General features: G+C 45.3%; 1 protein-coding gene across 4 annotated transcripts in view; it reads right to left on the bottom strand.

Annotated features, from left to right (window-relative positions):
* Nucleotides 1-8,555: 8,555 nt before the first annotated feature.
* LOC133270113 (PH and SEC7 domain-containing protein 3-like) overlaps nt 8,556-14,572 on the bottom strand; it is a 106,922-nt gene continuing 100,905 nt past the window's right edge. For 2 of the 4 annotated variants that reach the window (XM_061455003.1, XM_061455004.1), the window contains one exon: nt 8,556-14,263. In XM_061455003.1, the coding sequence (XP_061310987.1) occupies nt 14,051-14,263 (213 nt within the window). In that variant the 3' untranslated portion in view covers nt 8,556-14,050. The remainder of the gene's footprint in view (nt 14,264-14,572) is intronic. The other 2 variants (XM_061455005.1, XM_061455007.1) reach the window with 2 other exon arrangements.

The following is a 14,572-nucleotide window of genomic DNA, read 5'->3' as shown; positions in this document are numbered from 1 at the left end:
AAAGAGCACTTCTGGGTTTTTTGTTTTGTTGGGGTTTTAGGGTTTTTCGTGTGTGTGTGTATGGGCTTCTTTCCCCTCTAAACAATTACAATCTCTAACCGCCTCCCACACCTCAGTTGCCTGAGAAACACAGCGTGGGTAATATGGCTGTGGTAAAAGGGACTCAGGTTTTACACCATGCTTCCTATCACTGGCTGGCTGCAAGGCCCCCTAAGAGCTGTCCCAGCAGGATCTTTTACCCAGGCATGGAGAGTATTCCCACCCCAGGCACAGCCTGCTCTAAGTTTCTGCTATGGTGAGCATCTTTTTGGGAGAAACCAGGGGTGCAGTAATTGGTGTCTTTATTACTGTGGTAATTTTGCTGATAATGACTCTGGCCAACCCAGTCTTAGCACAGCTCAGCCCCAGATGGGGTGGGATGGGATGGGAAAGGAAGAGGTGTGCACCAAGAGCTGGGTGTCGCACATGCATCTCTGGCTGACAGGAACATTTTCCACACCCACCCTCACAGCAGAATCCCTGTGATCACCTTGATCAAGACCACTTCTTCCCAAATGACAGGGCGTGTATCTGTGCTGGAGATTGCACCCAAACGTGACCAGAGACAGGTGTCTTGGTTAGCAAGTCCTGGATGGAATTACCCTGAAAGGGAAAGTGTGTTTTTATTACACTGGACGTCTGGGCAGAGAGGGAAAGGTTGCTCAAGCTGACTACAAATATTTAAAGAGATGACAAACCATATCTATTCGTACTTCTGAGCTCAGCACCAAAAGGTGAGATGGATCAGAAAGATTCTTTCTGGCTGACAAAAGACATTTTCTTGGGGTGGGAAGAGAACAACTACCCACCCGCTCAAACTCACGTATTTTGAACAATCTCTGTATAGGGGTAAGGGAAAAGCAGGCTCCAGCTTGGCTGGGCAGAAGGGAAGGGGAAACGGGGTGTCCTGCCCTTATCCAGCAAAGCCGCTCCCCATTCAGCAGACAGTTCACACAGACCCAGGGATGCTGCTGCCTTCCAGGCTCAGGAAGGAATATTTTTCTTGGCTAACTGAGAAGTTTTCTCTGAAGGCCAGCACACAGCACACTCTCCTGACCCCATGGCAGCCCTGACAGTGTTCAAAGTGCCTCTGCAAACAATGAGGGACTGAGAACTTTCCATCAAAAGAGCACTTGGACTAAGGGAGGTTTTCAGCAACGTTCACAAGCGGCTGCTCCTTTCTTACTAATGGATTGGCTTTTCCAAGTGATAACTGTGGGCTATTCAGTTGCCTCCCATGCTTCTTCTCCACAGCCTTGTTCAGCTTTCTTCTTGCCTTCAGCTTTCAAGCAGTTCTGGTCAGTCTCCCCCTAAGCAAACCCTCTTGCCAGGTTTTCCACAGAGTTTTCAGTCCCCAATGCTATATTCTGCTTTCTTCTGCAGTCTTATAGCCATCTGTACGGTCCATTTCACCTACATTTCAAGACTGCACAGATAAAGACTCACCAGTGCCTTTACACATGCAGACAAATAGTGTTTGTTCTTTGAGAAAAGACAATGCTTGGGCATTATAAAAGTCTATCCCTGAGATTTTAATTCACAGACCTTGCTTTCCCAATATATCTTTCTACTGTTACTCTTGCATTCTCAAGACTCATTCTTTTTAGTTGTGGGTTGTGGTCAGTGACAGAGCTCCTGTATAATTCAGATGTTTTCAAATATTCCTATAGACAACAGCCTCAGTCATTCAAGTTCTTGAGGCTGAAGCAAGTTAAAACTAGGTAAGAACTTTCCTGGAGCCCTTCTCCCTATGTAACTGTTATTTCAGAAAGCAGCTCCCTCCATTTAGATTGCAAAATCCAGATGTAAGTGATTTAGGAAACAGCAGTGTTTAGTGATTAAGCAATACATTAATAAGAAACTGGTCAATTTATTAGGTAATCAATACATTGATTATCAAATAAACACGCCTCTGTTTCTAATCTGCAATTATACTGTTTTCCGCCCTATTACACACAATTATAAAGCTGTTAATCTAACACTCTCAAACCTTATGAATCACACACACCTACTATCCAATTACAAATCCACCCCCTTCCCTCCCTACATGACTTATTACCAGGGTGGAAATCTATCCCTCTGCAGCCCACCCTCTTACACTTAGTTTTCCAGACACAGGGAGTCCTGTTGGCTCAGGTTTGCAAGATATCTGTAGGTACCTGTACTCTTCCTTTCAGAAGATTTTCTGCCTTAGAATCATTATTTCTATTTCTGGAACAACCCGTTTGCCACCCTTGTACCTCCCTTTCTCTGCCCAAGCTCTTCCCTAAGAAGTGACATGTTGCTCGTTACTTTTTCCTGGATGGCCTAATTCAGCAACATTTGTACCAAAATCCAGTGTTTCCCAAGCTGTTACTGGGGCAATCTCAGCCGCGTACAGTATTACTGATACACCCTGACCAGGTACAATGGGCCAAAACCTCCCCACAAATTTCCAGTCCATAATAGCAACACATTACCTTACACATTCTCCAAGGCAAATCAGTCTACTTAGCCTTGAATTCCTCCACCTCATCCTAATTAATATCCTTGTCCCTGTGTCTTGCTGCCAAGAGCAGAGCAGTAAAACAGAGACCCACATTATCTATGTAACTGGTCCACTCAAAAAATAGCAGTGGAACAGGATCAAGAAGAGGTGCCCTAAAATAAGCATGACCATGACAGCAAACCTGTGTGGCTAGCTGCTGTGCAGTAGAACATGTTTCCTAGGATGGCCCTTTTTTCTGGGAGAAATTACTAATATAGTGGCTGGGATAATTTGTTTTGAGAAACATTGATTTAGCAGCAAACAGGGAAAGAAAGAGCTGGAACACGTCATGGCCTGACAGATGAAAACCTTGGTCATCAGCACACCATCCCCCCTCCAGCTCTACTTTAGAAACTACTGGGTATTTTTGCCCTTTTCTTGCAATTTAGGAAGCCACTGTGGTACAGTGCTCTGCTGGGTAAGAACCTCCTTCTTTCCCTTTATAATCTAGAGATACCCATGACAATTTCAAACCAAACTGTGCTTTACTTTTGGGCTAAGTCACTCTCCCATGCTACATTATTTATGAAGAGCCAGAGATGTGTAGCTTCTGTGAACTGGTAGTTTCACCTGAATACACAAGCTAGCCCTTTCAGGCTCCCTTGATAATTACATTCCGTACGTGGGAACCTGAACTGAAAATGGACAAACAATGAAGAGAATATAAATGTATCTGTCTTTCACTATGCACCTGTTCTGTCATCTTGTTCTAGTTTAATGCATTGTGAGCAACGTGACACGACTAACGATTCCAGGCAATCACCAGAAAATGCTCAGCGTTGACTTGTCAGCTAGGAAGACAAAATAGGAAAAGATGTGGTGAGCAGCACTGACATTAACATTCAGATACAGTTAAAACATTCATTTGGGCTTAGAGGAAGCATTTAATACATCTTTGTAAAATACTCCCACCCATCCTCACCACCTCTTTGTTTAGTCTTTTGTGAAAAAGACGTACTAATCCAGGGGCATGCATGGAACCAAAAACCCTGAGTGCTTTGAAGAAATCAGGATGGAATAGAAATGAAGAAATCTGACATCCCATGGCAGAATGTGTGTGTTTGTAGGGGGGAAAGCGTATAACTCTCAAGTGCTGGAGGTCTTCCCATTCATCTAAAGGCAGCATGCCGAGTCTCTAGGAGTTAAAAATACAAAGAAACAATAATCTCATGATGGTCAAACATGCAGAGATCTTAGTAAGAAAAAATATGTCTCCTTTATTATTACCTTCAACACAAGCTCCCAGTCCTGTTGTAAAGCTTCTGCATGTCCCACCTGATTCTGGACACATCCTCTTCATTAGCCCTGTTACTCACTCTCCACACAGTATCCTACCTTCCCACATTGAGCCATGTCCATCCCAAGAACTGCAAACACAAGACTGTTTGCTTTCTGTGCGTTGTACAGCCTGTTTTCTCTCGCTTTGGACAGCCATCATTTCTCACCCACTCCCACCTCTTTCTGCACTCTCGGTTTTTCTTTAGTGGCTGACTTCTCTGCATCTCATGCATCCTTGATTCCCATCCAGAAGGCCATCCACCATTCCCAACCTTGACAGTGCTTCAAAACAATCTCATGACAATTTTGAGGTCAATGCTCACTAATTTCTGAAGAGCTTTTTGTGGCAGCCTCCCTCTTCCAACCCTTGTGCTGGTAAATGTGTTTTTAACCCATTAATTATCCTCTTGGTGTCACTTCACAGCTAAGCAGTGGTAACCTTGCAGGCTATACAACCTGTAACAGCCTGGAGGGGCAGCCACCTCTTGCAGAAATGCAAACGGAAAAGCAACATGCTCCCGCTAGCCTCACATAGGGCTAGTATGTGTGCAGGACATGGGCTCCAACCACACGCTTCATCGTGCTTCCTTCAGTAAGGACTGTTTCCTACGCATTTGTGAGGGGCTTGACCAGCCTCTGGTAAATGTATTCAGGGCCAGGCTGTTTCTGAAAGGCACAGGACATGGACTCTTCATATCTGGAAACCTTGAAACTGCTGGCTGCCAGAAATCGGAAGGGTGCAATGGAGAACCTGCTGCATGAGCTAATGGGTCTGTATCTTCCCTGAGCAGAACAGCCAGAGGTTGCTGCGTGAGCTGATAAAGCCACCTTTATGTTCTTGTAGGAAGCAACTGTATGGACTCCAATAAAAAACATTCAATTGCAGAAGATGAAATACATTTGGTTTATTTCTTTCTAAAGTTTGTACATATACATATATCATTATACATATGTGAGATCCTTCACTAGGGTTGCTTGATTTCAATTACATAAAAATTATTGGTAAGCTTGTAGGCTCTCTGTTGCCCGTAAGCAACATTTATTCCAACTTATAAAAACACAGAGGAACAGAGTTATAGTCAGAAACATGGACACAAGAGAGAAGTCTACTTTATATCTCACAGTTTCAATACATCAAAGGCGAATTATTTGTCTGTATACCGTAGGCTTACTTTATCAGCAATGATAAAATAGAGGAAAATATTTATATACAGTCACCTCAAGTGAAAAATAAAGCAATGTAAACTTAAATTCCAAAATATTATTTTAAATGATATAACAATATCCCCAAAAGTCCTCTTCCAAGGGGAAAAGGACTGATTAAGTGCCTTCATTTATCAGGAAATGATCATTCTAGTACCAGTTATATGAAGCAGAATAAGGGAGGGCATCCTAAGATACCTGTAGAAAAAGAGTGACAAGTCTGCTTCAGGAAAGCATCTCTGTGTAAGCCAGTATATGTTTAAGTCCTTATGGACATCAGCAGCACGTGGAAACATCTCCCATGAACCAGGGCTTGACTAAGTCTGCACAGCTCTGACTCTGACCACTGAGGAGTATGCTTTTCTGGCCATGCATATTCCCAGGAACAAAATGGGGTGCCCTGGTGGTAGGACAGCCTCAAACCCAAGACGATGACCACCTCAGGAGTCAGAACAGCAAGTTTCACACTGCTGGAAAAGATTTTGTGATTACCTCAATGCTGCTTTACAGCAGACCAAGAAGTTACCACAAAGAAGAGAGACCGGGACTGCGTCTCTAGTGTGTTGTATGAAAAACACTCCAGCGAGTCAGTGATGAGAGTAAAGTGAGTTCAAGGTTACCAGAAAGTAGGTTCCTACACTTGACTAAAGGGATAGGAGGTCACACCAAGGAAAGATTTTGCAAGGGCTGCTGTCAGGCCCTGTAAGATCTGCACACAAGAGATGCACAGGGTGTGGGCAAGCACAAGTGCAAAATGTTTTTCTGCACTACCACTACTACAGTTAGTCTTTCATATGAGTACCACACAGCTATAACTGAAAATTCAGTCCTTTTTCTTGTCCTAAAGGAAGCAACACAGCAACAGCTCAGGCAGAGGGAAAATGACATTTTCCCAACTGTGACTCTGAGTGTGATGGTCTTACCCTCATCTTCCCACTACATCACCATAGGAGGCAGGTAACCCCATGGACAAGCTCAGTGCCTGAAAAAGGATTACAGGATCACAGCTCGGCCAAAGCAAGGTGATAGGGACGTGGCTCTTCATTTCATCTTGAGCTGCAGTCTACTCATGTCTCACTCCTGCAAGACACAATCGCTCTGGCTACCATCCAGTGAAGTACAAAGGCAATGGCTTCACTGAGGTTGCTTAACTGATTCAAGGTAACTTGCACAAGGTAACTCCAGGTAGGAATTCCACCCACAGGCTTTGCTTTCCTTTCCAGGGAAGCAATCCTAGTATTGCCCTCACTAGAGTGCAATAGGAAAACTGGGTTTCCTCATGTCTTTTTACTTAGACCAGCAACCTGTTAAAAGGTTGCTTAAACCTTCAAAGAGAAACCTCTCAAAGGCATACAAGATGCCCAAGAGAAATATTTCAGGTCTGCAGCTTTTCTTTTTCCTGCTGATGAGCCAGACACTCTTCTGGAAATCTGTACAGTTGCAGAAACAAACTCTCACTACCACTGTATGATCGTATCTGCAGGAGACATCACAGGCACCTGTCCTGCTTGGACGTTTTTGGACATGATGTCCCCTTGCTGAATTTCCAGAGTGAGGTGAACATTTTCAGGAGTAAAGCTGTGTGTTAGATCCCGAGAGCGAGACTTTCATAAGTCAGCATGGATGCTCCTGGTGCAGGCATCAGCCAACATCAACAGGGAAAGAGTTAGCCTTATGTTAAGATATAGCAGAAAATCCCACCCAGTAATCCTTGCTTAGACTCTCCTAAATATAAGCCTTTGCTTTTGACACACAGGACAACAGGCAGCCCCTGGTGGACAACACATGGAGATCAAGGCAGCTCAAGGGATACCCTAAATCTGCAAAAGCTCTGATGACTGTTTAACCTAATTTCAGAACTACAACAACAAATAACCTAACAAAGTTTGCAGCTGCTTAAGTGCGTTGACCAAAACAAGCCCCAGAAAAGAACGACAGCAGGCTTTAGAGTGCTGAGCCACAGAAGCCATACTATACCTATGAAATACATACACACATCTATAGGCATCACTGTAACATGTTCACCAAGTAATGTAAAAGCCTCCGATTGTACCTCACGCAAACAGTAGTGATCTTAAAGTTTTCAAACTGTCAGAAACTCTGTTCTTTAAGCCAAGTTATAATCCCAGCCTTGAGTAAGAGGACACAGTTCTAATGAATACAAATTCCAAAACAAAAAAACAAAAGCAAACAAACAAAAAAAGAAAATAACAAAAATCCCCACACAACCCACACGTCTTCTTCTCCTGCAGTCTTTCGGAATTTGAAAGCACTGAGCATGAGGTTTCCATAAGCACATAAGTGACATAAGACTTGAATCACTGATAAGAGTTTGCCTTGTGCAGTGTCACAGACTGGATATCATTGACCTCCCTTATTCCAGCAAGAGGCTCAGGGGAGTCAGAAGATTTTGCATCAAGCAAGTCTCCATGGCAGCTTGGAAACAGCAGTGAAGCTGAAACCTTGCCTGCTTACACAAAAATACCCTCTTGCACTGGTCTTATTTAGGTGAATTACGTCCAAGACCACTGCTATAGAGTGGCTACTAATTACAATGGTTTATGTCAGGGGAAAAATCCTGCCCTTGTAGTCTTAGCAATTTCGATCTTTTCCTTGCTAAGTGATGTACTTTTCCTTGGTCCAAATAAACTTCTGGCCAGTACCCCAGCTGATCCCTGGCACAGATTTAATAGCAGATGCCATGGGAGGTCCCCCATTGTTTAAACATTTATAATTTTTAATGACTGCTCATCGTTCAAATGGGAGGACAAAGTACACTTTGGGCTGGCCTAAATTTGCTCCTCCTGACCATGGGAACAAAGTCAGGTCAATGGTGCGGCTCCTGGGAAAGCTGTTGCTCCCATTCGCTAAGGGAAATGCTCTAATAAATAAAAAGGAGCCTCGACACAGCTAACAAAGTGGATGGGCATGGTACGTTCTCTCAGGCAGGGCTGAGCCTGCCTCCTTTCACTGTTGCCAACAAGAGAGCAGATACTCCCAGATGGCACGCAGACATATTTCACTGGGACCTGTCCTCCTTGCTCCCATTTAAACCAGCCTCCTCATAACACGACTGTAGCACCCCTGGTTGAGGGTGCTGCTGTCACAAGGGAGAAAAGCAGCAGGTGGTAGGGACAGCTCCTCAAGCAGCACAGTGCAGGTGGAAAAGGAAGCCAGCCTTTCTAATTACCCCCAGCACTGAAGGCAATGCTCAAACACACATTCTCCAGCAGGTGACCAGCCACTGGTATTCCTACAGTATCACTGTCCTACGCACTGGTGCTCAGCTTAGGCAACATCATTTCTACAGAGGCTGACAAAGCCTCTTGCAGCTGCAGCAAATGTTCATGTCCCACATGGAGAAGCTGCAGGTGAAGCAGCTTGCTAGACTACACCTGTGCTGCTGGGAGACCTCTGGGAGAGAGGAGATGCCAGGCACACTGCTTCTGTATGCACTAAAAATACCCTCTGAAGAGCACAGATCAGCTCTTTCAAAGAAATTTCTGATACAGCCCCCCAGGCAGCCTAGTGAATGGAGCCTGGGGGCACACGCTGAGGAGCTCTGGTTGTGCTCTGAGGAGAAACGAGGACTTCATAACTGCCCTCTTCAGAGCAGATGTGACATCCCAGAGCCTGGGGAGAGCAATACCAGGGAAAGTTTAAACCAGCAGCAAGCTGTAAGATTGCTGGAGATAAAGTGTATATACTACCTTTGTCTCTGCAACAGCAGATGGTGATTCTGATAACCTGGATACCTCTGTGCTTGAGGGACACTGGTTAAAATGGCCTTTCTTTTAATTATTTTTCTTTTCTTCCCCACTTGCAAAGGCTGGAAGATGTATGGCCTGATTTGCAAAGTTCCCAGTTCCTTGCAAAACAGCATTTCAAACTTTCCCCACAGCATGGGTTGCCTCTGCCTCCAAGACTTTCGGAAAGGAGACCAGGAATGTCTCAAGTGTCTGGTCTGAGTGTGGGAGGGGGACCTTGTATCCCTGCAGCTAACGCTAGAGGATTACAGCAGTCTGAAACTCTGTCTCACACCTCCCAGCTATAACTGTGGCTGGAAACCAGGCTACCAAGGAGCAGAATGAGAAAGCTGTTCACAGGGTTATCCATTCAACGCAGCACTGCTTCAGAGCAGGTTTTCTCAAGGCAAGATGGGACAGTCAAATTTTCTGGATTTCTGCAAGCATGGAAGGAAAGAGACCTGTTATACAGAAGCAGCTGAGGTGCTAAGATGACAGACAGGAGCAGCTTTACAGAAAAGGAGGAGGAGCTGTCAGACTAACTGTGATAAGGCCAAAATTGAATTAGTGATGGAGAATGTAGACACAGTAAGTGGTATACTGTCTGCAGAGAAAAGCCTTCCCCACTTTCCAGAAGAATATTGCCATTCAGTACCTGTAGAAGCCCAGTGATTTACCCTGACACCTTTGACTTTCTTCACTGCCACATCCACCTCCTCACGAAACAAGCTGCTCTAATGAACCAAGAACCTCACTCCCCCACCAGAGAAAGACAAAAATGCTGACTATTTCAGGCCAGAAGAACCACAAGCCTTGTTACCAGAAGGCACTAAGGCTGTGAAAAAATCACCAAGCAATTGCAGTCTCTGGAGGTCTGCTAGTTCACACTCCTGCTCAAAGCAGGGCTCCAGGAGAGCCTCAGAATGTGGGCAGACTGCATCCTAGGAGCAGGTGGGATCAGAGGGAAAGCACTTAAGGGATGAGCCGTTACAAGCCCTTAGAAAGCTTCTGGTAACCATTTACAAGTGGCTGGCTACAGATGAAAAACTGTCTGAGCTGGCGTCACAGCTGAACAGCGTTCCCCCACAGCTCCCCTGCATTAATCACTCTGCTGGCTGACTTATCTCTCTACATCAATTAAAGACACAACATAAATACTGGATTTAAAATCTGTAGTCATGTTCACTGGTCCATGAGTGATTTATCTGCAAGACACACACAAACACATGGCCAGCCCAGAGAGCCTCTTTAGCAGCCTGCTGAACAAAAACCATCTCCACCAGACCCCTGCATCTTGCTGACTCATGGAGAAGAGTGTGGTTTTGGCTTCAGGAGAGTATCTCACCTCCTCTGGTTACCACACGGGGAATGAGGAAGGCAATTTTATCCTTCTCCCTCACCTCTCTACTGCCAAGTGCAGACCCAGCGAGGCCCTCTCCTGCCTCACCTCCCTCAGCCAGGTGAGGAGATGGTCCAGCCCCTGGAGGGTGAACAATCAGAAGTGCTTCCAAGCAGGATGGGTCCTCCAAGACCTCTGTCTGCATCTTTATAGGGAGGATGCTAAAAGCCGTTGGCCCCATCCTGATCCCTTCCCAGCATCCCCCACTCTGAGCACGCAGACAGAAGCTTTGCCTGAGCAACATTTGCATGCTGCAGCAGGGAAGATGACAAGGAAGGATGAAACCTCCCTGCTTCACTGACGTAAACACTGGCTTGCACACTCACACGCTCATGGTGGTCTGCCAGTAACTCCTGTTCGCACTGAGCACCACCAGAAAGCTGCAGGCTGTGCTGCTGATATCAAGTTCAGGTGCATGGTGAGTCCCAGAGGAGGGCTGGAAACCAGCAGAGTATCCTTACACATTGCAAGAGGAGCTCCACAGCCACTGCGGTCAGGCTCTGATCTCTGCTAAAAGCAAACATTTCAGCAGAAAGGCAGAGCAATGCAAAGCTATCTGGCCAGACCCTCAGTAGTGCCACCCAAGAAGATGCACCACTAAGACCTCCTCAGAACCTGTCCTCAACCAGAAGATGGTTAAATACCATCTGCATACTGCCTAACAGATGACCCTATTCCCAAGGGAGTCCAGAAGCCATAGGCATTCACAACAGGATCACCTTTTTCTCTCAGCTTCATGTGCATTTTCACATGGGTGCTTGCAATGGCTAGAATTTGCAAAGCAATGGAGCGAAATGGCATTAATTAAAACTTAAGCAGAACCTGAAAAATCCTCAGTAAATTAATCTGCATGCCTCAGCAGTCTCACCAAGAGTGTTCCAAGCTCAAATGTTTAATGACTAAGACACGCGCTGAAAGAACTGCATTTGCTAAGCCCAGATGAGACTTTAAAAAATACACCCTAATCCATTTATACGTGCACATGGAAACACAGAATAAATAATGGAGAAAAAAAAAAAATTACCATTTTTTCAGTTCACTTTTGACTTTTCTTATTGTTTCAAATCATTTGCTTTGCAATGACTTTGAAGAGGAATTATCCTGTTTCTGTGTCAAAGCTGGGCAATGCATTTTACACACATAATTTCTTTTGGAGCTCCGCAATTTAACTGCAGTCTACAGCAACAAGAATATTTTTAAAGGCAGGGGAAAAAAAAAAAAAAGTCAAATGTCACCTCTTTGCCATTTAAGGCACTGCATTCTATAATCACAAGAGGTTTGCCGGGCATACTCCAGCCGGTCTTTGAAATCCTCAACTGGACAACCCCACCCTGACAGCCAACCAAGGCCCCTTTACAAACCTCCAGATTTATTTTTTGTTTCTTCTGCATGCTTACTAACACTGTTTTCTGTAAAAGCACAAGTTTTCTTCTCAAATATGCATTCAGCGGTCTCTGAATGAATTTCTTCTACTCTCTCTTCTGCTTGCTTCAAACCACTAGAGCATGCAGGGATCTGGCTTTGTTCCCCTTGGAGAGCTGTTGATCTACCACACTTGATTAATTCAAACAATGCCTCCCAATAAGCACTGTCATGCACCTGTCTACCCTGAGTCTCTTAACACAGCATCCTGCACCACATCAATTTGGCTCCAAGCAGCAGAAGGCATTTCCTTCAGTAAGAGGACTGCATATTTGCTCCACTGTAGTAAGCATGCACAATTTCTAACACCCCAGCCCTTGGTAAGTACTGATGGTTTCTATTCAGGACTCTGCAGTTTTAGCAGGGTTAGGGGCCAGCCTCCTGACTTCTATCAGTGGCAGATACCAGATGTGTCCCAGCAATCACACATGGGAACAGTCCCTCTGGTTTTTCTGCTGGGCAGCAACTGCAAGGATTGATTTGCTTCACCACCTCAGCATTTGAAAGTGCAACATCTCTGTTACAGACAACAGTGAGCACAGCACCGCAAAAGCTGTTGAATGGTGGTCCTCAGTGGGGGAGGCAAGTCATGCGGTGCCTGTTATGGTCCTTCTCTCTTTGATTACTCCCTGTCCTGCCCACTGAACTGGCAGTTCAATAAGATAGATTAATTGACTTGGACCACTTGGCAAGTCTGGCAGGGCACAAACCCACTGTGGTGGCAATTTTTTTGATGTGTGGTCTTTTGACTACTCGGGCTGGAAACACCAGTGAGTTTCTGACCAATCCTTGCATTGATCTTGACTCCTCCTTATGTGCTAAGAATTACATCCATCAGGAAGGCTGTCCTGTGCCAGGCACAACACAGGTTTGTTGTGCCTGGCAACAAACGAAAGAAAGGCTAGTTTGGTTGTACTGCATGTAGGGGAAGGGTGATGTACAATGAGAGAGACCTGTCTGAGCTCACCCAGTGGGCCAGTTTCAAACCTGAGGTTAAAACCCAGGGTTAAGTATCAGGTGAGCCAGGGCTCTCTGCAGAGCCACGATGCCACCCAGGAGAGAGGGTCAAGAGCAGGAAAATGATTTCTACATCATCTTTCTACTCCCTGTGCCTGAAAACTGCTGGCCCTGAGGGATCTGTGGCACAAACCAGGAGGCTTTCAACCACAAAAAGCTTTATCCATGGTGGCCATTCCCTGTCCTACGCTCTCTTCTTAGAGCCTGGCACAGGGTACACAGAAGCTGCAAGGTGGGCTGGCTTGTGGTGGGTGGAGAGCAAGACCTGCCAAAGCTGAGGCTGCCTTGTGCTGGCCTCCAGGCACAGAGTAACCAGTGTGGCATCAAAACCCAGCCCACAGTGAGGACATCTGTCCCCTTCTCCAGTCTGTACCAGCCTCCTCCACTTATAGGTGAGCTAAAGCAGAAAAAGAGAGATCTGAGGAGAATCCCTTACTGAAGAGAAAAGGCAAAGGGCTCTGTCACTAGCAGAGAAATTACAAACACCTATCTGTGCACACCAACACGGAAACTCCTGGAAGGGGGAACATCAGGGAACAATACATCATAAGGCTCTATATAGCAGCTAAGTGAGAGCGTATAGTTAAAAACTACACAGAGGCCTTTTGTCTTTAAAATACAATGCTAATGGCTGACATTTACAGCAGCCTCCTCCACAAATAAACTTAAAGCCCAGGTAGGCATTCTGACTGGGAGGTCAAGAGATCCCTAATCTCCCTGACTACAGAGACAGCACAGGTCTGGATACCTCCCAGTCTGCTAACTCAGGAGAAGGCTCTTTGCTTGTGAGAAAGCAAACAAATTATTCAAATGCTGTCATCCTAGCATTGCCAGAGGTTTCCAGGTTTCACTCCTTCATGCTCGTGGGTCCAGGGTCAATCCAATGCAATAATGATAAGCAACAGTGACTATTTACTGCTGCAAAGTACCAGTACCAACATGCTTCACATTGTTCCCAGCACCCCTAGCTCTAGCCAGCCTTCTGCAGCTGCCTGATTGCACAGCTCTCTTCCACAGCACTGCAGCATTTGTCCAGTTACTTTTCCCACCCACCACGTCAATAAAGTGACAAGTGACTCGAGAGATGAAAGCCACGTGCCGATGGGAGGAGATAAATGGGGAAGAGACAGAATATACGCCACAGCGCTCTATCTCTTCCCAAGCTCCTTTAGAAACAGAACAACACAAGAAAGTCCTGATGCTTCAACTGCTAAATGATAAATTAACAAAGCAAAGCAGGAGCAAAGACATCTCCCACAATCTGCACAGAAACAGCAAAAATATACAATAGAAAATGTCACTAACACCCCATTCAGGCAGATGCACTTTTTTTTTTTTGTGATGACAGGTTATTAAATGGAAAAATTTTGAACACCGGTACTTTGCTTCATGGCTGTTCCTCTAGTTCTCATTTCCACCTTAAGTGACCTTCTGCTTAATGCTGGGTGTTTCTGGCCTGTGGTCCTTCCTCTCTGAGACGTTGCGTTTCACCTTTGCACTAACTGGAGACTCCTGGTTCAATGAGGGACTCGAGTGGGATTTCTTCAGTCCTGGTGCATCATTCTCTCCTCCGCTCAGCAGATCCTTCACCCCTTCTTTCAGGAGACTGACGTAAGTCTCATAGCGATTTTTCTGGGAAATTAAAAGAAAAACCTGAATCAGCCTGCAAAAAAATCTGCAGAAGCACTTGAGATATCTTACCCATAACTTAATGCTCTCTGCTGGCCTTGAAGAAAGTCAAGAGCCTAATATGGATGGGAACAATGGTGCCTGATGTGGACATGAACAATGGTGGGTAATGTAAATTACACACTACAAAAAAGATTCAAGGCAGGTTGAGCCCGGGGGTGCTGTGCAATTAGAGGCACACAGCAGCAAACAATTCCCAGTGCTAAACTGAACAGTGGCTCTCAGCTACTTGAAGCACATAAAGATTTCCAA

Source organism: Pezoporus flaviventris, unplaced genomic scaffold (assembly GCF_033815535.1).
Source record: "Pezoporus flaviventris isolate CSIRO_AGI_PZ_B2104156 unplaced genomic scaffold, CSIRO_AGI_Pfla_v1 ptg000018l, whole genome shotgun sequence".
NCBI classification, from domain to species: Eukaryota; Metazoa; Chordata; class Aves; order Psittaciformes; family Psittacidae; genus Pezoporus; species Pezoporus flaviventris.
The sequence above is the reverse complement of the archived record's forward strand: the minus strand, read 5'-3'. Positions and strand labels throughout refer to the sequence as shown.